Genomic DNA, 24,581 nt, shown 5'->3' on the forward strand with positions numbered 1-24,581 from the left:
AATTATTTTATGGAGCAGGCCCTATTAAAAAATGTATGTTTTAAAAATATACGGATCGTCTAGTTTTATGACGTCAATCAAATGAGTCGGTTGAGGGTTGTTCCAATTCAATGTAACTTAGGAGAGGGGTCCATGCGGCACATTTATCTTCGGTATGCTTGTAGGCTATCAAAACAAAACGTCGTTTATCTTGTAAACATCATGAATATGATACAAAATTTCCGTGCTCGCTTTTAAGCAACAGGTCCTCGCGGGGAATAATAAAACATAAAAATCTTTAATTTAGTGGCACTTTGTTGTTAAGAGCCTGAATAGTTTACGAATTGCTGTTGGTTCGTGAAGAAGTTTTTCATTCTGGTGGGGTTGTGGTGGTGTTATTGATGAGGCGTATAAAATGGTTACGTCAATGCCATAAGGGACAATTGCAATTTATTTGTCTGGAGACGGTATGTCGGGAGTCGTTTTGTCGGGAGCCAATATGTCGGGAGCCGATACGTCGTATGGCCATTTTAACTTTAACAAACCTGGCTAGGCATATAAAGGCTTAGGCCTATATTAGATCGTGAGGCGTCAAAACGGCCAGTGACCACATGGAGACAACAGATTCCTACGAGTTTTTTTTTTTTACTTTGCTATAAAAAAAATAATCAACAGAATTAATCATAATAAATATTTTTGAAAGAAAGGGGAGTCTGGCTATTTGTGATTGTGCGTTGCGATGAGGGGTGCGGTGGTGATGGTAAAAATCGTTTTTTTTTTTAAATCGCAACGTTAATTGGATGACTTATTTTTTAAACATCTAGATATGCAACTATATTGGAAATACTGTTGTCTGCTATTTGGGGCAATCTCGAAACTCGTAGCTTACACGCCACGGGTTGGATTCAGAAAATGTTGAAGTTCGTGACCATGCATGTTGGTCTTTGTGACTCTTTCATCATTATCGTCTCCCCGTTCGTGCCCAAGATGGGGCAGGTGAAGTAGAGTACATCTGTTTAAATGGTCAGCCACTTAGTTTCCCTAACGCGTGTTCAGTAGGCCTATAGATAGATACCTGGGTGGACTCAAGGACGTCTGAAAAGACTTGAGCCCGGGACCTGAACTCGATCACTGTCATTAGCAGTTGTACGCTCTACTATTCAACCACTCCCTCCATGACTATTTAGGTGTGTTTTTTTTTTCTCCTTTAAGTCGGAAGCAGTGAAACGATGATTGTTTTATTTATTTATTTATTAGAATCTATGAATTACTCGAAAATTGCTTTAGGAAATATACCTAATTTTTTTAAATGTATTTTTTTTTTGCTTATATAAAGTAATAAGGCAAAGTTCATTATGGAAAGACAAATAACATTGTGCAACATTACCAGAGGCGTAGCGAGGGGGGTGGGGGGAGGGGGGGACATATGTCCCCGGGCGCCGACCTTAGGGGGCGCCAAAATGGGTTGGAAAAATAAATTGAAAGGTTGAGGGGGGTGCAAATCAAAATCTTGAGGGGTGGGGTTGTACATCGAAAGTTTGAGAGTGGGGTGCAAATCGAAAGTTTGAGAAGGGGGTGCAAATCGAAATCTTGAGGGTGGAGTGCAAATCAAAAGTTTGAGGGGGGGGGGGGTGCAAATCGAAATCTTGAGGGGGGGGGGGGGTGCAAATCGAAAGTTTGTCACCGGGAAGGGTCGCTACAACTCTGAACATTACTGATCTTGTATTATTTCATTACAATGCCGAAGGTAGACATAGTCTAGGTACATTAGGCATTATAATAAGCTGGGGGGGGGGTTAATCCATACATGACGTCACGCTTTTTTGGACGATTTTTTACCCCCCCCCCACCCCTCCATCACAAAAAGCTTAACTCCCCTCCTTAAATGACGTCACACCTTAGCCTACACCCCCACCCCATCAAAACTGCAGTTGAAATTTTCTTAAAATAAGATATTTTTCCAAAATCTTGTCTGAACTCTGTCAATATAGAGTACTTTAATCAATTCCAATTTATTAAAACAGTTTTCTAAAACGCGAAATAACTGGTAAAATTCGTTTTCTAACATTGTTTTTTTTTATAATGCAAAAGTGTGACGTCACACCATCTGAACCACCCCACCCCCGTCATCACACACTGTCACAAAATTACGGACCCCCCCCCCCTACAAGTGTGACGTCATTTATAGATGACCCCCCTAATAACTCTGTTAACATTGCTATTTCATTAACAATCCAACCCATCTTCACAATGGAAAGACAATATTTCTAATCAATCTAGAGATTCACTGTAGTCAAGATATTTAGATCTAGATCTAGATAGATATAGATCTAGATCTAGGCCCATATTACTATTATTCAGACACGTTGTTAGATTGATATGAATTCACTTAGGCTAATGCTACAGTTAAAATGGCTATACATTAGATTAGCTATATAGTCGTAAGAAAATATATAATAAGGGTGATTATTAAACAGATATTGATAAGCTTAAACTAGCCCATAGTCTGCGCGAAAAATATTTTTGATTTTGAGCAATGTTTTAATTCTAAATCTAGGCCTACTAATTTTTTTTATTTATAAGATCTCGTAGTTCAACGTAAGAATCGAGATTGTCGCCATTTTATTAGGGACTTCCTATTTCACTCGACCTAGTTGTTTATTTACATTCCCTGCAAAATGAAACTTTCCTACGATACATTCGGTAAGTAGCTTCTTGGATACAACTTAATGAAAATCATTTTTAGTATTTCAGCCTATAGATAGTTAATGTTTATACTCTAAGTAAAAATATTTAGCACCCGTGCTCGTAATCTAATCTAACAGTAACACTGCAACAGAAGTCGTGAAGTGGTAAAAAAATGAGTGAGAAAATTAAATAGACTGAGTACTGAGTATGTGTTAGACGAGACGGCAATACTGCAACTCAACGGCAGAAACTCCCGTAAACTCTGTTAAAATTACTTGTAATCTAGATCTAGATCATCTAGACTAGACGTTTTCTAGCTTTAAAATACTTTAAAATTAGGCCTAAGCCTACCAATTTAAACATTATTTTATTATTAGTGTAGTGGTTGAATTAATCACTAATTTTTAATGAAAGAATAGATCTAGGATCTAGATTTTAGCAGGCCACTAATAAGTATTGTACTAATGATTAGGCATAATCTCCAGCCATAAAATAGTATTAGTCTACAAGTCCGCATGGGATATTGGGGGTATGTGTTTGATAACACCACAATGAAATAAATCTATTTAAAAATAATAAAACAGGTTTTTACATTTGTAGTCCCACTAGTAGTCAACAAAATACAAATATGCCTTGCTAGTAATAGTATCAACCAGATTGAAATCTCAGGTTTAGTTTTAAGGTCAGAAATTATGGTAGGACTTAGGATAGGGCTAGCATTGACATTAGCAATTCATAATTGTACTTAGTTGACTACCAGTAATCTAGCAACCTTTTTTTAGAAGATTCTATTACAATTTACTGTGGATAATATTATCGGACACATACTCCTAACAATAGTACAACTCACGCATCACATTATTTAACAACAAATATGATATGGTAGAGCCTGTTTGTTTGCATCTATATTATGCTTTATCTTACTACATAACTTCATAACTCTTTTTGAAATAGCTAAGTACCTAAGTGAATTATGAACTGCTCTTTTTTACGTTAGGGTAATACTTGCTCTTCTGCTTAGACAAAAAAAAACCACAATCATATGTTTAGCATACATAAATTGTTTTAATATTGAGTTTAAGATGGCAGATAATTTATTGAAATTGTAGCAGTTGGTCTTATCCTAATCTATTAGTTATTGTGAGGCTTAATCATAATGATTTAGTTTATAATTTTGATTTTCTATATCATGTATAAATAAAGTATTAGTATAGGTAAAAAATCAGACATCTACTTTTGTTCAACGTAAGATAATATGTTGGGATCTGTCATTTTTAAAGCTTTTTATAACCACTGATATTGATATATTCTACAAAGTATAGGCCAAGTTTATGTAGTTACATATTCAAGTTTGCATGTCCTCAACCCTCTAATTTATTGCTGCAAAGGAATTTAACAGTATTTCTTTATAATAATATAAATACAGGTGATTTTATTAATCTGGAAAAAATTTAGAGCCAGTTTCTTAATCAATGAACTCCTGATTTTGCTGAATCATTTATTATGATAATAAATTTAAAGTACTTCAATTTAATGATTAAAGTAGGGGTTTCTAATAAATTAGTACACAGGTTATAAATACAGCTATGAAGAGTTAAACCATAAAATCTTTTTTTTAAATGCATATATTTTAAGTATTCAAGGTAATAAATACAATTCGGATATCTATTTGCTAATGCTATAGATCGACATAGATACTTTGTTATGATAACTATTATTGCTGAAACATTGCAGACTAATTTTTTGTTCATTGTTTATGTTGAAAGCCCTGTCCTTCCATAACTTAAATTGTTTGTTTAAACATTTTCATAATGGTTATAATGTGAAGAAGTATCTTCCTTCTATATCATTTTAATATACATAGTTACAGCAATTAAAATTGACACTCAAGCCTGACTGCATGTTGTTAGCATTTGAAGTGTTCAAAACACTTTGTCCCCTGAGAGCAAGGGAGTATTAAGTCATTATTTGACTAGAGAGTTTAAGCTTATATAATGTAGGCCTATACATTATTTTCTTCCTGTCTTTCAAGGCATAGTCCACTAACTCACTATCAAATATTTTGTTCTAAATGTATTTTCTGGTCAAACACAAACTCTTTTTTTCTCTCTCTCTCTGCATATTGATCAGGTAAATAATTACCTGAATTTCAAGCTACACCTTTCTTCTACTCTCAGCATAATGTTGTTAAATAGGATTTTGTTGTTTTCCGTATATTTCTTTAGCCACCAAGGACCATTAAACCTATGTTTATGTGGTTTCTATTTTCCTGCCGATAGCTATAAGCAGTTTTACAGTAAGGGACGGTGAAGGCGATCTTATCTCTATGGCCTGTCACCACTGCTGGTGGTTGCCTCTGTTCACTACTTAAAGCCTAGAACAAAAGGCAAGCATCGTGTGTTGCTAGTATCATATGGCCGTCTCTAGTACCATCACATACCGTCACAACAAGTGTAATCCTAGTGCTCTCACATTCTGTGGCCACGTCAATTAATCATGTTCATTAATTAGTCTGATATTATATTTTGAGCACGCAATAAATAAAAAAAAGCAACTTTGACAGTGTGGTGAGCTATAATTGGTTCCCTTAATTGCCTGGATCGTGTTGAAGTACCACTGCAGCTTCCTGGTTAGTGCTGAGTCAGGGCCAGCTATTTCTGTATGTGACGTACAGTTGACTGGCGGTGATTTTATGAAACAGGCGTTTCTACATGCGATAGAAACTAATTATGTTTTTTTTTGCATTAAAATCTAACGATCTTTACTTCACACAGTTCAGACATGTTAAATTGAGAGAGTTTAAACAAGAATTAACTAAGACAGTTACATTGTATCTAACTATTCTTCATAAACCTCTGGATTCTAGGGGAATGTTTAATAAGTCTCTTGTTGTTTGTTTCAATAATTGAAAATTTTATAATTGAAATCAACATAGTTTTAATGGGTTGACCGACAAGCTTCCCTGACGATCTAGTTATTTTAGCTTCCCCAGAAGCGAGGGTGTAACCATAAATTCTAGTAAGAAGCCCTATAGGCATTGAATGTGTCGAGTATAACGGACACGCGTGTTTAAACTTCCTGGTTGCTCTAGCCACTGTTAGCTCTGTTGAATACACATTCACATGGGCTGTTTGATACCATAATTTAAATATAAAATGAAGGGGGGGGGTCATCTAATCAAAGTTAATTACGTTTAAAATATGTGATTTCTTGAAACATGCGTCAACTAAAACGAAGCAATAGTTTTGATTACGATATTCTTATTGCATTAAAAAATTAATGTAATTATATCCTGGTTGCTGTTACGTTATGATAATGTAAGGGGGGGGATGTTTTTGTCATTTTTAAAATTGCATTTGAAAGACATTAACATATTATTTCGCCCCCACCCCATAATAACACGCAACATAGATAAGAAAGTAGTTAAACTTTCTTCCCTAATTAAATGCTTTGATTTCTCGGGAGGTATCTGACACTTTTAGCAGCCCACGTTTTTACTAAAGAAAGCTTGTTTAATTTTCTATTTTAGTGCATTTGTAAGTCTGTTATTGTAAAAAGGTTTTACATTTGTTGTATTACTAGTTCTATTAATGTCAAGTAAAGCAAGCGATATAACAACGCATCCACAACCGGGCATGTTTGTTTTTTAATTGTCACATTCCACACGCTGGGCATCTATTCATCAACATTCAAATTGTAAACAACCTAATTGAGAAAAGTTATGGCATGTGATGAATATTTCGGTGGATAGATTTCAAAGATTGCATTTCATAAAATGTAGCTGATAGGGGGGAAAAAAACGTCAATACACATTTGCTGGGGCATTTAAAACATCTTGTGTTTGTTAAGCTTTTCTCGAGGAGGGGTTAAGAATATTATGTGCTCACGGATGATTAGACAGGCGTGGTTTTAGTCGCCGTTTGGCTCAAGAGCTCGTGGTTTCATGGTCGAGTCTAAAATTATGATCACGTTAAGGGCATATGCCCTCAAGTGAAGCCAATTTAAAGACTACGGTTAACCTGTTGTATAAAGCTTACAGTGAATAAGGAAGTTACTAGCAAAGTTTAATGATTACGTTACGTTTCAAGTCATCCACAGGATTTCATGCTTTCGTCGTTACAATGTGTCCACTACATTCCGTGTATCTACTATAGTTTTTGTCAGGTAACCTATATCTTCAGCGTACCGTGTCACACAGCATGTATTCTATATCTTGTGTCACCCAACCTTTAGCTACTACAATCCAAATCCGCTAGTCTGTATCACACACCATGCTGCGCCACACATTGTTTTTCTACAATCCGTGTCACGCAACCTGTGTACTAAGTTCTGTGTCACGCAACCTGTGTACTAAGTTCTGTGCCACGCAACCTGTGTACTAAGTTCTGTGTCACGCAACCTGTGTACTAAGTTCTGTGTCACGCAACCCGTGTACTAAGTTCTGTGTCACAACCTGTGTACAAAGTTCTGTATCACGCAACCTGTGTACTAAGTTCTGTGTCACGCAACCTGTGTACTAAGTTCTGTGTCACGCAACCTGTGTACTAAGTTCTGTGTCACGCAACCTGTGTACTAAGTTCTGTATCACATAACTTGTGTACTAAGTTCTGTGTCACGCAACCTGTGTACTAAGTTCTGTATCACATAACCTGTGTACTAAGTTCTGTGTCACGCAACCTGTGTACTAAGTTCTGTGTCACGCAACCTGTGTACTAAGTTCTGTATCACGCAACCTGTGTACTAAGTTCTGTGTCACGCAACCTGTGTACTAAGTTCTGTATCACATAACTTGTGTACTAAGTTCTGTGTCACGCAACCTGTGTACTAAGTTCTGTGTCACGCAACCTGTGTACTAAGTTCTGTGTCACGCAACCTGTGTACCAAGTTCTGTGTCACGCAACCTGTGTACTAAGTTCTGTGTCACGCAACCTGTCTTCTACATTCAGTGTCACACAACACATTAGCGTATTTCGGACAAATCATTGTCAAATCATTTGGGCTATTCGTTGTTCTCACTATGGGCTCATAACATTACCTTTTTATTAAGGTTCTGTGGTACAGTCTTATTTGGTTCTCTTGATTGAAAGTTGAACAGCCATCTGATCGCCCCACCTCTTGTGTGAAGGGATGGAAGAAAAATGCCATTGATTCTGTTGAACGTTTAGAGCCTTCTGTATATTAACGAGGCCGTGCTCTCGGCAGATTTTCTCTGGTACCACGTCAACAGGTCCGTGTTACCAAGTGACTCATCTCAATTATGCTCGGCTAGTAAGGTCACACGGCCGTTACTTTGACAGATGGCTGTACTTTTTACTTGTGACCCTGTGGCCACGTAGTTTTGTTTGGTTAAAAGTATGGGAATCAAGACACTGACTTTAGTACCCGCTGTTGAGATATCCTAAATATCATCCCATATCTGTTATATGGACAACTTGTTGTGTGTATATTTTAAAATTTAGGATGTTTAAATATTCATTTATCAAATCACAAATTAATTCACATAGGAAGAGTTTTCGCTTGCATTACATAATCTCATAAGCGTGTGAATGACCTCTGGGCAAAAGTTAACAGTTATGCATGTAAACATTGGGATAGCCATGTAGCCGCTTCTTCAGATAGAGAAAGTCGTACACGTTGCATTAAAAAATTACGTTATGTGGAAATACATATATTTTATCTACTTCGTGCTGCAAACATGCACATTATCTACTTCGTGCTCTAAACACTTCAGTGTTACAGTTGTTCTACTCTTCTTGTTGTTTTTACAACTAGCTCACGTTTGCTTGATCTATAATCAAGTACATTCATTCGAAGGAAACTTCTAAATGTAGCGTTTTACGATCTTTATAATGTAAAAAAGATAGCTAGGTTGAAGCAAAACGCAGGAAAATAGTGGATGAAGGCGGAGATAAAAAAACCGACCTTTAACTCTGCCAAGTTGTGCTGCTTTTCAAAATCAATTAAATGTGATGTGTGTTATGGAACAAACTTTTTTTCCTTTGCCTTTCTGCCCCCCCCCCTTTCTTTTAAAGTTGTAATGGGCATAGCAAGAAGAGATGGTGTTGTTGAGATTATGTTGACACGAACCATAACACCATCAAACATTGTTGAGGGGAGAGAACAAGTCAGCAAATAAAAAGGCGTGCATTCCCTTGGTTTGAACTCACGGCGAGGCCAAATTACCTGGAGTTACATTTGAAACCACTCACATTAGACATGGACCTCGCTTACTTCGTTACAAGGACCCTGGTAGAAAATATAGTTCATAGGATTCGCCAAAACTGTCGCCAAACATTTGGTCTCTGACATTTTACTCGAGCGTGTTAAGATACGTGATTTAAATACGGCCCGACGAAATGTTTGTAACAGATCGCTAATTTATACAATCTCTAGTTGTTTCTCCATTTAAAATGAAATATTAGACTTCATAGGTCGAAAAAAAAGTAGCTGTTTGTTGATGGTATCAAGGTATAAATATTGTGCTTAGCTTATGCTGTAACCACCTAAAACGTGAGTACAATGTCCCCTCGTTTGCCCCATCACTGAGATACGCTTGCTGGTTTGGCAGTCAACTTTTAAGTAATGGTGGCTGTTTGTTTGGCGTTGAATTAGAATAAGTTTTTAGCACATAGTTAGGTATATGGTTAAACTTTGAATATATGCTTGGGCGCTGTTAAAAAAGGACGATTGCATCTAATTAGGCCGTAATATTCTCATGCCTTGCTAAAGCTATATAATAAAATCCTAAGCCGTTTCTAGTACATCACATAATGCCACAATTCTGAAAGCTTTCGCCGATGTATTACACAGCCCAACTCTTGTCTGGCCGTCTATCTGTCTCTCACGTAATATTAGCTCCTTAGTCTATCGTCGCTCCGTTTTCCCAAAGCTATTAATAGACAAAGAGCATCTCCTTACTGCTGGAGGAGGTAGGGGGGTAACACGGCGGGGGTGGGTAGAGAGAAAAAAATACCTGGAAGAGCACATCGTCGGCCTGACCTTAACGAGCCTTGGGTGAATCGCTCATTCATTCCAGCGTGTTAATAAGGCTCTTATAAATACACTTTTCTGCAAGCTTTAACTTAATCACGGTTATTTTTTGTTTAATGGAAATACGGGCACGCTGCATTGCTCAAAATAAAACCGTTTTCATCGCTTAAATTATTTGTGTGCTTTTACAAGCTGTATTTTTATCTAGTTTGTAAATATTTTACATTAAATATTATGGTCTATTTAATTGATGTTGTTCATTGAAAGAATATTTGATTCCCCGTCCACTGACGCAATAGAAAACGCCTCCTTTGATATGCCGCTAGCACTAATCAATGGTGTTCGTCTCTTGATGGCTGCTGGCGTTGTTTGCTTACCAAACTGATTGAGCAAAGTTCTCATCTCGGACAAGCCCTACTAATGAGCCGCCGTCCAGTTGATTGAAATGCAGTAGAGCTCCACTGAGTACTTATCTACCGCGGCGGACGGCTACCACCAGGAAGCACATCATCATATTTACACAACAGCCAGCAACGACCGTGCCGAGTTCTGTTTGCCGTGTGTACGTTTTCTCTCCCCCTACCCCACCTTTTAAAACTGATGTGTACAGGGATTTCGTGTCGGCTCCAGAAAAAAAAAACTCGCTCTCTGAACGATTAAGTAGACTTTTGTTTTTTCGTTCGTTGCTATAGTTCGTGATTCTATTGTAGAAAAAAAATCCATTTTCCCTCCTGTATTATCTATTTAGTAATTTATGATCAACCATCTTGAAGTGCGCACCTAAAAGCCTTTGGTCGTATCATCTGCGATTGCCAGATGAAGTGGGGGTGACAGTAGTAAGATAATATCTTACAGAGTACTGGATACACTGATGTATCTGCTACGGCAGAATACACTCACACAAAAGTTTACGAGTCATAGCCTGACTGCTTGTAGCAGAAAACACAACGAGCTCTGTTGGGGATATTCCGTATAGGTTATTCATGTTACATCATCTCCTGAATCAGATGGTTACATTTTCACCTCCGATTATAGTCCAGCCACCGGAAAAGTTAACGAATCATGAGCTCGATTGTCGGAACTTACACGACTTACTAGATCAGACAGCACGGGCCGAGTGTTTACGGTTAACTAGCAGTTGGGGACGGCTGATTGAGAGAAGATTTCACGTAGGCTCTTTCTGTTTGAGGGAAGAAATGTGCTCTTTCTGTGTGAGAGAAGAAATCTGCTCTTTCTGTGTGAGAGAAGAAATCTGCTCTTTCTGTGTGAAAGAAGAAATCTGCTCTTTCTGTGTGAAAGAAGAAATCTGCTCTTTCTGTGTGAAAGAAGAAATCTGCTCTTTCTGTGTGAGAGAAAAAATCTGCTCTTTCTGTGTGAGAGAAGAAATCTGCTCTTTCTGTGTGAGGGAAGAAATCTGCTCTTTCTGTGTGAAAGAAGAAATCTGCTCTTTCTGTGTGAAAGAAGAAATCTGCTCTTTCTGTGTGAGAGAAAAAATCTGCTCTTTCTGTGTGAGAGAAGAAATCTGCTCTTTCTGTGTGAGGGAAGAAATCTGCTCTTTCTGTGTGAGGGAAGAAATCTGCTCTTTCTGTGTGAGGGAAGAAATCTGCTCTTTCTGTGTGAGGGAAGAAATCTGCTCTTTCTGTGTGAGGGAAGAAATCTGCTCTTTCTGTGTGAGGGAAGAAATCTGCTCTTTCTGTGTGAGGGAAGAAATCTGCTCTTTCTGTGTGAGGGAAGAAATCTGCTCTTTCTGTGTGAGGGAAGAAATCTGCTCTTTCTGTGTGAGGGAAGAAATCTGCTCTTTCTGTGTGAGGGAAGAAATCTGCTCTTTCTGTGTGAGGGAAGAAATCTGCTCTTTCTGTGTGAGGGAAGAAATCTGCTCTTTCTGTGTGAGGGAAGAAAACTGCCCTTTCGGTTAGAAAAAAATCTGGCTATTTCTGTTTGAGAGAAGAAATGTATTATATATTTGGCCATTGTTTTGTTTCAAGAAGTGTTTGGTGTAAATTCGGCTTTCGTAATCTATGCTGGCTTTTCCTCTCGCCCACAACTCCTTACAATTTGACTTGCCGAGATCATCCAATAAACTGTCAAAAATAAGCTGTTGATCTTTGTTCCGCGCGTGCAAATATAAGATACTGCCTTTTCTCAAAATATCAAGTGTTTTCATTTACCGTATACACTCTAAATTTTTCACTAGCAATGTGACACCAGAGATACAGCGCTGAGGTGGCATAAATCTAGTTAGTCGCCAGTAACTGTAGCTACGCCTCTGTATAGAATTACGTGAATTAAAGTCATCTGAAGCATGGGGGAGTTGTACTATGAATGTAGTCATTGTTCCAGTAGGCGGTGATAGTGTCTCGCACTTTGATGTCATTACATGCTACTCAAGTGGCAAGTAAATGGGACATTGACAAGTGTGGCCACTAGACACACTACACACTCAATGTCCAGCCAACACAGTACACACTCAATGTCCAGCCAACACAGTACACACTCAATGTCCAGCCAACACAGTACACACTCAATGTCCAGCCAACACAGTACACACTCAATGTCCAGCCAACACAGTCAGGGATGTGACTTTTCCGAATTTTAGCGGAAATCCGATTTTTCCGTTTCAGCTGCAAGTTTCCTCCGCTAATTTCATTTTTGCCGAATTTTTCCGCCGATCTTCGATTTTTGCCGAAGTTTTAAAAATTAGAAAAAAACAACGAAAATGACATCTACGGAAACGGCCGACTTGCGCATTCCATATATTCGTATTTAAATCGAGAATTACAGTAGTTAGGTCAAATATGCACATTTCTTTTTAATTAGACGATTGCGCTAGGTCTGACGGTGCTAGATTAAGATGAAATATAGATCTAGGTCAAGATTCAGAATTTCTGCGAATTTCAGTATTTTTCAGAACGCATTTTTTTGGTCCCAATATTCCGCCGATATCAGTTGAATATTTATCAAAAACACGGGAAAAAGTACTCTAAAATAATGCCTTTCTTCAAATGAAACTCGCATCTCCCTAGCCTGGTAATCTAGCTATCGATATAGCCTAATTTATCTTTCTGTATTTTAACCCACCCAAATCTACAGTTTCTCTCTGATTTTATTTTATTTAGCTATCTAAAATTAAAATTAAAATCCTTGCAAAAAGGTGACTATGAGGACTAGACTACCCCCCCCCCCCCCCCTTGTAGCAACCGTGGCTCTTGTGACCTCACCTTGACCTCCAAGTACGTGTTTGGTACTGCTTGTGGGGAAAAAAATTAAAATGGACGTCACAGTAATTTCAAATAGCTGTTCCTGCAATACCTATGCTATAGGCCAGGGGTCTCCAAACTTTTCAGTCCGAGGGCCGCATTAACTATCAAATTTTAGTTCGGGGGCCAGTTTCTTCGAGGCATGTCTTTGATTTTTCTGGGCAAAGTTCCTCAGCCATCACTAACAAACGATTTTTCCTTGGACAAAAAGATCTCCGCGGGCCGGATGAGAGGACTTCGCGGGCCGCATCCGGCCCGCGGGCCGTAGTTTGGAGACCCCTGCTATAGGCCTACAGATTAAAAAAAACAACTGAACTCAACGTGACTCCGAAGAAAAAATACGACATGGACTGTTATTAATAAGGGGTCTTCCATAAACAACGTCACACTCGTAGTGGGGGGGGGGGGGGGGTCCGTAATTTTGTGACGTGCAATGAGGGGGAGGGGGTCAGATAGTGTGACGTCATATTTTTTTATTTTAAAAAAGTAATGTTAGAAACTGAATTTTAGCCGCTATTACGCGTTTTAGAAAACTTTTTAAAAAATTGTAATATAAATTAATTAAAATACCCTACTTTGGTCGAGCTCAGTCAATATTTTAGAAAAAAAATCGATGTTTAAAAAAAAAAAATTCAAATTCAATATTGAGGAGGGGGGAGCGGTTGTTGGATGAGGTGTGACGTCATTTTAGGGCGGAGGGGTCTGTCTTTTGTGATGGAGAGGAGAGGAGAGGTAAAAATCGTAAAAAAAAAAAAACGTGACGTCATTTATGGATGACCTCAAACAATTTATAGTTAAGCCATTCCAAAAACAAACAATTTACAGTTAAGCCATTCCAAAAACAAAAATAACAATCGAAATGGTTAACTTTGGTTCACATATCAGACCCTTTCTAATTTCAGCTAATCTGGTCATTTTCATTTTCCATCACCTGAACCCAAAACTTTCAAATTACAATTAATCTGAATCTAGGCATTTTACAGTTGAAGACTAACATTTTTACCATGCCAATCTTTAAAAGAATATAAGGTATAATTTAAAATTGAAAACAAAAGTGTAACTAGACTACATTAGTACACTTTAAATTAGCTAAATGTTGAACTTAATTGCCACTTTTGTTACATTAAAATTGTAATTTTTTTTAAAAAGTTGTTTATAAGTTAAACATTAAATTGCAATTCGACAAGACTTTCAATGTCATTTTAGAGTAACATAAACTTCTTTTATTTATAATATTAGCTATAATAAACGATTAATTAGAACAGTAATGGCGTGAGACTGCTTTAACTGCGATTAAAAAAATAGATAAAACATATTGAGTTCTTGTCCAAAGAAAATTTCCTAATTTTTTTCCCTGGTCTGGTCACATCCCTGCACAGTACACACTCAATGTCCAGCCAACACAGTATTTACTCTCTTTATAACGCCAACACACTACATAGTCATTGTACTTTATATACTGCCAAACACATTACACATCTCCACACTCTATGTGCACAGGATACTGAAAACTGACATATTTATTCTTGTGATTGTCTTAGATTTGCACTCAGTCTTTGCATTCCCAACTGCGGTATCTGTTTCAGACTTGTAGTGTAGAAACAGAAACATTTTTATCTACTTTTTAAAACTTGTATACAATGTGCTTCACCGACTTGTTAGTCTGAGTTTGTAATTTTGTCCATTGATTCTGATATCTGTGCTCTATTCGGCCTGACAAAAGCACGTAAGCTTGTTATGCCGTGTGGGCGCGTACACTGAATATTTGATATCCCACACACCACCTCATACTCCCATTCGGCGGTGGTGTCCTCACTGGCTCGATCGTGTCAAATGGTGGTTTTTAAATCTGTTGTAGGGGTGGCCAAAACTTGTTTCTCTGGTTTGTTGTAGTTTTACAATAAAATGGCCTCACATAACCCGTAGAACTAGCCCAATAGGTGTACTAGTTACTCTCGAAACCTTCCAATGTTTTTGTTAACAATAGAGTACTCATACAGTTATGAAGACATCACTCACGGATTGCAAATATCGGAAATAATTAACTACTCAATCTCTGATCTAAGTTTTTTTTTCAAAAGCCCTAACCCATTTTCTGTAACCAGATTTTTTTGTAGGTCGGCCTGTAATTATCCTGTCAAATGCTTGACCTATGAATGTAATATTCATACCCGATCAGTGTCTTGCCGAGCGATCTCATCTTCTCCAAGAGCCAGCAGACGGCGTAGTTCATTGTCTACTCGCATTCATATTACCCTTCTCGTGCCCATATCTTTTTGACCACTCAAATCAGATGCGCACCGGCGTTAAGGAAAGGGGAGGGGGGTGTGCGCGCGGTAGAGCCATAACGGTATTACGTGAGTGCGATATTTGCTAATATCTCTTGGGGATACGTGCCACCCCACTTGTCCCGGCACGTTATTTATATTTTAATCTTGTAGATGGCCAGGACAATTTACCCAAGCTTGTACTGTGTTTGCTGCACACATCCATGTCTTGTACGTCTCTACATCAAGCTAAGCACGCGATATATGTATGTAGATGGGGAGAAAATGTCTTGACGTGCGTCCTGAGATGGTTGAACACCTTGAGATTGGGCATGTTGGCACGTCGTTGTGAGAGGATTGTAGCGTACTTGGGTGAGAGGGTGTGGGGCCTTGATGGAAACATACATGTGGGGCGCGGCTATTGATCGCTGCACTCACCGCCCAATCGAATGTAACTGTAAGCGTAGATATTCATACAGTAGTTTTTACACACGGGGAGTCTGATGGACATCTCGCACTTGACAGAATTGACTGGTTAGAAATGTAAAAGCGCAAGCTTGAGAAAAAGCCATTGCAGTAGAAAATCTAAATTGGAATTATTTTTCCCGTGGGCTGTTTGTTTAGCTGTTCACCGTAAGAATCGGAGTAAATTGGATTAATCAGTTTTAGACGTTCAGACCATCTATAGAAGCAATACAATGTGTGGCCGGGGATTAGCTTTCTGAGCATTGTGTGATAGTATGTATGTTCTCATTGTATGTAAAATTGCGATCACGGAAAGGGACTTGTTATAACTTATAAGAAGTCAAATCTCCCCAAGGACTATATGACTTAGTGAGTTAGTGTGGAGAACCACACCCGCCGTGTCCAGCTAGACCTGGTGTGGAACTGTAGTTAGGAGCATGTTTATTTGAACGGAAGTCGATTTAAAAGCTGTATGTGAGAAGTTTTGAGGGAGCTGAGGCGGATTAGTGGACGTCCACACACAGAGATTTCGTCAATGGGGTCGGAATTTTTTTGTGGTCTAATAAAGTGAATGACCCCCCCCCCCCCACCCCCCCCCCCCACATCTTAGTTTACGTCTACAATGTGTTAAAAGATCAATACATTTAAAACTTCACTACTGTTTGAATTTACCAACAAAGACCAAGCAAATAACCGTGTTATCATCTTCACCTTTCAATACAAAGAAGAGCTCTGTTTACATGAAGGGTCGAGCTACTACTCTTCTACCTACTCTTTGATTAATTAAACCAGCTCGCTTTGTAGTTTTTATTTCCCTATATTCTGGTCGCTTGCAGCCGATGTAATCAAATGAAATGTAAGTCGTGTGGGCGTCTAGCGTGGTATTGCGACACAATTACTGGAGCTGCCTGTTCCTTTCATTATTGACGGCCCGTTTCACATTGTATTTTATTTTAAAACAATGTCGCTTCATCAGAGGCACCTGTTGGTTAAGTGCCGTCACGCACAGTGGGAGGGACTTGACTCTCGATTGGGGGAGGGGGGAGTGAACAATGTTATTTTGCATACGAGCTATTAAATCGCTTACCAATGAAAACCTTTTTAAAGTATTGATTTTCGTTAAAATTATTTTTTACTTAAGAGAGTGGGACGTTTTATTTGGGCGAGGATGGATGTGCTAAAATGTCGTTAATGGACGACACTTATGAAAGGGCGCCAAGTTTGAAATCCCTAATGCATTGAAAGGTGTCCACTAGACGAGTGTTTTAACAGTTTCCGCCCTCAAGTTTTACACGAGCTTGTTTTCTTTTCGTTGAACATCTGACACGAGTCCATAATGTCTGGACTCGACCTTCATCACGACCCCTCTCTCCATGAGTTCTAAGACAAAATTCAAGGCTGAGTTTAATAGCCGAGGCTATCCGTCCTTGTCTCCTTACGTTGAACAAGCCAGTTTTAGGTTTAGGCTTAACATAAATAAAACCCATCGATCTGTGTACTGCCGCCGTGGCGAGCTATTCTGGGAGAGAGAAAAAAATTGTTCCACCAGGCGGGGTAACTGGTGGTGTACTGGTCGGGAGGGGCGAATGATCTCCCTTGTCTCACGCGAATTATACCTCCTCTTTCTAAATAAAAAAAAATAAGCGACTAATTAAATTAGTTTATGAATGACTGCAGTTAATTGTTTGCTCTGTAGTAGCACTGCTCAGCTTTTTTCAGCTGTTTGTCAATGTATTGTTAACTTGCCCACTTATATAGTTTGTTGACCACTGGTAGCTTACTTGAACATCAGTCTATAAGATACTAGTAGGAGCATGATCCAACGTATTGGTACTACTACATATTAGAACCTATTCTAGTTCAACCTGTATCAACTTCTGTGTCTTGTTCATTATTCTGTGTTAATGTTGTGCACTTAGGCGGGCTGGGCGTGCAGCTAAAAGATTAAGACCACACCTATTACTCTCCACAGCTGTGTTTTAAGTTAACCAGAGCTGTATACCACCAAGTAGATGTTAATCAGCTAGAAGTTTAATACACAAAAGGCAATTGTTTCTGAAATGATACCATCTTGCTGGTATTGGCAATCAAAGTCAGCAATAGATAACAAGAGTAACAGTGCTGTTTCTTTTATTTCAGTTTCCATTTTAACAGCTCTAAAAACAGCATTTTAACTTGTGCTCTGTTTATATTTTCAGGTTAAAAGAAAACAAACAAACACAGGGCCATGCCACACATCAAGCGGCTCATTGAGCCGGTACTGGTCAGCCGCAAGCCACTTGACCTTGATGTCCGTGATGACCTTGAATGTACGACCAACAACACATTAGCCAATGTGATCAGGGAGCTGAGTTCACTGAGCAGGAACGCTGAAGATCTGTTTAGAGAACTCTCCAAAGAAACATTAGATGTTTTCAATCGTGGCAGGAATCTGATGAACAGGATAGAGGATGTCAGGGAGAAAGTTACTCAGCTCAATCCTAATGTGGATGTCTGTAAGTTCTTTTCTTGATCATTGGAATTACATACTGTTTAAGGAGCTTTAAGTATATTTTTTTTAATAACAAGAAAGTCTTATACAAAAATAAATACCTTCTATTGAGGAGCAGTGTACAGGGCAGTGTGGGTGGATAGGCCTGTTAGATTTTTTTTGGGGTTTAAACACCCTTGGCTAGCACAGATCTGCTGCCAGGCATGTAATGCTGGATTCACAAGTATATCTGTGACAGAGAATATTTCACCACTATTTACAACAAAGGAATCACAGGAATAAGTGTGTGTAAGGGGGAGGCACAATGGTGTAACCAGGTTTTAATGTGATATTGAACAGACCATCTTTTCAAAATGGTTATTGTATCGATAAGGATATCAGATATTTTTTTAAAGTAGAGTTGTGAGGTAATGATGAAGATTAAAAAATGTAAAATGTTTTTTTTTCAGTGAATCTCCAGGACATTCACTTACAGAAACCTTTCAAAAGTTCCAACAAGAAGGAGCAGCAAGTGCTGTCTAAAACAACAGTGCCACGGGCCATACTTGAAGTGTATGAACGATGTGATGCTCCCCCAGCCCTGGACAAACTGGACAAGTTTAGGTTTGTTACTATGATCAAGTCTAGCTTGAAGTAAAATAACCCTTTTCAGCCTTATTGTCCATGGTGCCGGTGAAGTAGAGTTCACCAGTTTCAGTGACCTCAGCATATGAAGGGATAATGTGGTCAGCACTATGCCTAGCTGTCTTTCCCTAATGTAAGAGGTGCCCATCAGAGCAGGGTGGACTCAGGGACATCCTATGGACTCTCGCTTGGAATCCAAACTCAAAACTTGAACTTGCCTCGTTAACTAATTTTTTTCTTTTTAGGGAGGATGGCAAAAGCAGCATGAAGTTCTACACAGACCCCAGCTACTTTGCTGAGCTGTGGGCTATTGAAATGGGGAAACAGATTCAAGAAAATAAAAAATTACATGAACAACGAAGGAAAAGAAATGAAGTAAGAATTTCAATATTTGTTGTCCTTAGGTGTATTTTTAAGTTTAAATAAAATGTAATATTCCTTGATTCAGTTTAGAAAGATCCTATGTTTATTTAGCTAGCATCAATAACACAGTTTTAAAATTTCAAGTATCCAAATGTTTTAAGTAGTGCAGTGAATATACCAGCATTTAGAATGGTTTTATCATTGTGAGTAGTTTTTTTTTACTAACACAAGTTGTAGACAAAGCACCTTTCTTTACTCTTACCTGTTTGATCCTACTGAAAAGTTCGTGTGTTTCAGAGAACACAAGAAAAGAGGGCACCTCACATTAAGGAGGCTAAGGCTAATATCAGAGAGAAACATAAAAAAATGCAAGATGGTATTGAACTCTCAGATTACCAGGTAAGATTTTTTATTTTGGTTTTACTCTTCTAAATAAAACTTCAACTCATCAAAAAATATTTTCACTGTTAGCAAGCAATAGGACTGGTAAGTAGGTCACCAACCAGTTCTACGGCTCATGCTGGTTTTATTGAGCCGTAGAATTGGTTGGTGACTTACTTACCAGCCCTATAACAAACAAAAAAGTAATTGAAATAATATTTTAGCAAAATTTTTAACCTTACAAATTTAAAATCCATTTTGGACATTGTTTTAAATTTAGAAAATTGTAACTGTTGAATATGATATTGAATGTATATTGAATGTATTTATAGAGCCCACAAGCACTGAAACAGTTGACTGGAATAAGTCACACTGATGTGGCTGATCAAAGACAAGCAGAGCTGGATCGTATGAGAGCACAAGAGGAACAACAGAGAAAGCTCCATGAGCAGCAACTGGCAGACCAGAAACAGGCAGACCAGAGGAGGCATCAGGAACAGCAGCGCTTACAGCACCAACAGTCACAGCAACTCAAATACGGTCAAACACAGCATATATCTAACTACGATCCAGCTCAGAACCACCCAGTTCATCCCAGCAGCATGGTGATGGATCGTAGCTCTGTTCCCATTCAGTATCCTCCGCAACCTGAGTTACTGCCACAGGTAGCAGTAGATTGTTGTGTTTAAATGTTTTTGTTCTATGTTAGTTTATGTCACAAACAAAAATATCTATTTTGTGGCTTCATTTTTTTTTTTTACAAACTGTTAGTTGCAGTTAAAAATCTTGACTTGTATTATTATTGTACCTAACTTTTAAGCTACCACCGTAATAAAAAAAACTACCTTTCTATCTGAACAGTCAAAGTACTCACCCGGCAAGATACCTAATGGCGCGACTGGTGGTAAAAAACCAGCACAGGGTCCACATAGGCCGATGGGTCCACCTCCATCTCCACCCCCACCTCCCATTCATACGAGAGACAGTTTGCCACCTCCACCATCACCACCCCCAGTGAATGAGATGGACCCCATGCCTCCTTATATAAGTACACCACCATTCAACAACCGAACAATGCAAGGGGGTGGATCATCCATAATAATTGGGTAAGTTTTTAAATAAATCTTAGTCACAACATTTGTTGAAGATTTATAATGTTCATTATATGATAAAATAATTATTACATTGTTCAAATTTCTCTTACTGTTGTGTATACAAATGTTAATCATTGCTTTTTTTTTTTCTTTGAGTAGACCTGCAAGAACAGCATTACCCACTCCTCCACCATCACCAACACGTACGCAAGCGTATCCTGGTTCTTCCGGTGGTCCAGCATTCATGCCACCTCCATCACCACCTCCACCACCCTTAATGCCCAATCAATTTCCACCCCCGCCACCGCCGCCCCCTCCACCACCCCCACCTCCCCCTCCTCCAGTAAGTACTATAAATGGAAGCATTAATTCTGATTCATCAACCAACTCTACGGGCCTGCCTGCCAATGTGGATAAGCCTCAACCTGGTGGTGATAGAAGTGCATTGATGATGGAAATCATTCAAGTTGATAGTGAGTTTTTCATCTCATTCAATCAGATCTAGCTAACTAAACTGCTATTACTTTAGCCACTTTTTAAAACAACACTACACTAAATTGAATGACACCATTTTTAGCAATTTTGTATGCTGATTTAGATCTCATTTTAATTTAAACCTTTGATAATAAATTATAAACAAAACCATGTTTATCAGCTGCTAGAAAACTCCAGCTAATAATATTAACACAAAACAAATGTAAATTGTTCTGAAGTTTCACTCTTTTATTTTATCACTAGGAAACAAGAGGCTACGCAAAGTAGAAGAAAGAACACATAAAAAACAAGCGCCAACGGCTCCAGGTGCTTTGGATGTCCAGGCTTTGATGGACAAGGCTATTGAAATGAGGCGCAAAGTGATAGAGATAAGTGATAGCGGTGGGGAAGAGAGTGACAGTGGAAACGACTGGGGTGATTCTGATTAATGGACTCAAGTTGGTTTTTCTTTAGCAACACTACACTGTACTTCTCCACAGAAAATGTTTTCAGTTTTTAAAAGTGATTTTCTTTCTTCTGATGTTCTCAGGAATCAAACACACTCTCTCTTACCCAATTAGCTAGGAGTCTCCAGATACCTATGAAACAAATTGACTGTTATATTCCCCCTAAATTAAGGCTCGGAGTTGATGTAATGAATCTGCTAGTTGAACTAGAGATGTTAATTTATACACATTGTTTTTGTTTCATACATTAGCTGTGTAATAAGAGCCGATTTTGTTAAGAGTGATGCATGTAATAATTTTATGAAGTGTTAATTATTTTAAAAAAAATTATGACAGAATTTAATTTTTTTTTGTAAAATTGAAAAAAAAAGAAAATTTACAAATGAGCAACAAACTTTGATGTGTATATAAATTTTGTAAATTTATCACTGTGGTACTGAGGTCCAGCTTTTGTGAATTAGTTCAGAGCTGCAAGAGTTTAAGAGAATCCCATATTGCAAATGTACTGTTTTTGTCGTAGCCAAGACTCATCACAATATCTTCCTTTCGAGAGGTCTTAAATTAATACACTGACTCTTACAATAATCAATGCAGCTCTTAAGAGAGTGAGTGTATATTCTAGACTTGCAATCTTGTACTGATTTTACATACTACCCACTCTATTTAGTCATTCTATAATCAGTTACCCCTATTCTTTACACATTTTGAATTTATTTAAACCCTATGTACCTGTACAGCCTACCTAAGAGAAGATAACCGAACAAATGGGTTAACTCCCATTTACTTCATTACTACTGTGTTAGAGATTTTGATGCTGTCATACAAGATTGAGCTATGTTATGTAGAAGGTTTACTTTTGTATATCAAAATCAACTAGAGATTTTTAATAGGTTTTAATATTTATAACTTAATTAAATAGTTTTTGTAAGATTTTCCTGAAAATAGCGTAATTAACCATGTTTGCTTAACATCTTTTAAATCTCTTTTTTTTTATGATTATTGAACTGTTGATGTCAGATTTTAACCCAAAACTTTGTCTTAACAAATTTTCTTATCTAAAAGTTGTTTGTGATTTTAAACATAATTTTCTTTTTTTTTGCCACCTCAATATTCTCATTTTTTTTAAACGACTGCTACTATGATAAGTTATATTAACAAATTAAAATATTAGATGCACAGGATTATTATTCAAAGTGTATATTCTTTGTTGTTTAACTTTACACTTGTGTGTGCTGCAAGAGTGTTTGTGATCTTTTGATACTGTCATTTGTTGGGCCATAGAACTTCTACCACTCTGCGTCATTCTGATCTATTTCTTATGTTGCTCCTCACAAGAATCAGATAGCTGCCATATACACTCAAATGGCTTGAACTAATGTTAATGATTTCAAAGTGCATGATGGATGATGGGATTTGTAAACAGGAAACAGGTTCATGCGTTGCATAATAAAGTTGCAGGTGTAACCACCTGGTCCTGTTGTATGCCTGTCAGCTAGACGCACACTAAAATAAGTTGTTTTAAAATGTGACCCTCAATAAATCCTAGATTTGATGAACAGACTTGTGTGTGTAAACTCATCATTGACTTTAGACAGGTTCACTGACTTGTGTCATCATTATGTAAGGGCTCGTTCACTTCGACTGTGTAATACCATATCAATCAGATCAAAGAAACACATCAGCTCACAAAGACGCTAGACAGTACCTTCACTCTTAAAGTCACACGTGACTACTGTTGACACTGGAGCTTGCTCTGATTTACCCTGAGGTCTTTTTATGTCAACAATCAAGGTGTTCAGCTACCAGAGCTTCAAGAACCTAACAAAGATTTATGTCCTTTATAACATTATTTGTGTCAAATGTGGTGTCAATATTTGCTCTCAGCCTGAATGACTATCTTTGTAAATGAAAAATGGGTGACTTTCTTAAAAACTTATTTTTGTTTGTTTATATATAGGATATATATATATATATATATATATATATATATATATATATATATATATATATATATATATATATATATATATATATATATATATATATATATATATATATATATATATATATATATATATATATATATATATATGTGTGTGTGTGTGTGTGTGTGTATAAGTATTTTTATATTTTAAAAAGATTTTGTAATGAAGTTTATTCAGATGTAATTCAGCCAGTTATTTTTTTAATCTCCATGAAAGTGTCAATACATTCTTATATTGTTATATGTGGCTTACAACTTTTCTGGCTGTATTAAATCTAATCCAATTGACAACTTAATCATCTTTTTACCAGCTGTGCTGTAGTCTAACATTTATTTTAAAAATTTGTCTCAATTTTCCTTTTGATAACATTTTTAAAAATATTATCCTGCTACAGCAGCTAATGAACTTGATTGAATATAGAATTCCTGCAGTCAAATGGGAGCATCATTACAATCCTAGATTTTTTCAATCATTTCTACTCAAAGATGATAGTGTAGTATAGTTTTTACAGCTCTCTACTTGTATAATAACTGCTGTTGTTCACTGATAATTATTGTCATCTTATTTTTAAATTCTTTTAAAATGGAAGCATACATAAGTGATACTTTTTATAACTTGCTAAATTTCATCATGTATTATAATCATTTTCATCTTAGAGTTAGAACTGTAACATATACCAAGACATTTTTTGTTTTGTTTTAAAGTTGATATATTGGAGCCTTTGACTATAAATATCTAAGTATGATTGTCACTGCCATCTAAATCTGTGTGTTGGGTCTTAGAGATGTTTTCATTCATACTTGAATACACTAACTGTGTGGGCTGTCAGTCAGACATCACAAATGTGTGACTGGTCAATACATCATTCATAACAGTCAGCACATCACAGATGTAAGACAACAGTCAGCACATCACAGATGTAAGACAGCAGTTAGTATGTCACACATGTATGACAGCAGTCAGCACATCAAAATTGTAACATTAATAGTTGACTATATTAGCCTTGTTTGTAATGAATGCTTACACTTATTCAATGGTTCATTAGGTTATGATTGA

The 24,581-nt window shown here is 37.4% G+C and overlaps 1 protein-coding gene across 2 annotated transcripts; it reads left to right on the forward strand.

Annotated features, from left to right (window-relative positions):
- The first annotated feature begins 2,583 nt into the window (after window positions 1-2,583).
- Window positions 2,584-23,496, forward strand: LOC131941898 (actin-binding protein WASF2). 2 transcript variants are annotated; one of them, XM_059301478.1, is made up of 9 exons: window positions 2,584-2,682; window positions 17,845-18,141; window positions 18,587-18,740; window positions 19,007-19,136; window positions 19,422-19,523; window positions 19,838-20,173; window positions 20,367-20,611; window positions 20,759-21,072; window positions 21,338-23,496. In XM_059301478.1, the coding sequence occupies exons 2-9, from the start codon at window positions 17,874-17,876 to the stop codon at window positions 21,520-21,522; spliced, it is 1,734 nt and encodes a 577-aa protein (XP_059157461.1). In that variant the 5' UTR covers window positions 2,584-2,682; window positions 17,845-17,873; the 3' UTR covers window positions 21,523-23,496. The 2 variants fall into 2 exon arrangements, with proteins under 2 accessions (XP_059157461.1, XP_059157462.1); XM_059301479.1 differs by having other exon boundaries at window positions 19,838-20,170.
- Window positions 23,497-24,581: the final 1,085 nt, after the last annotated feature.

Source organism: Physella acuta, unplaced genomic scaffold (genome assembly GCF_028476545.2).
Source record: "Physella acuta isolate Inbredline_101_S28 unplaced genomic scaffold, ASM2847654v3 ptg000376l, whole genome shotgun sequence".
NCBI lineage: Eukaryota > Metazoa > Mollusca > Gastropoda > Physidae > Physella > Physella acuta.

Coding starts and splice junctions, on each gene's coding strand:
- LOC131941898 (XM_059301478.1), top strand. CDS start 17,874: ATGCCACACATCAAGCGGCTCATTGAGCCGGTACTGGTCAGCCGCAAG. Junction 18,741..19,006: donor GACAAACTGGACAAGTTTAG/GTTTGTTACTAT, acceptor TTTTCTTTTTAG/GGAGGATGGCAAAAGCAGCA. Junction 20,174..20,366: donor CTGAGTTACTGCCACAGGTA/GCAGTAGATTGT, acceptor CTATCTGAACAG/TCAAAGTACTCACCCGGCAA.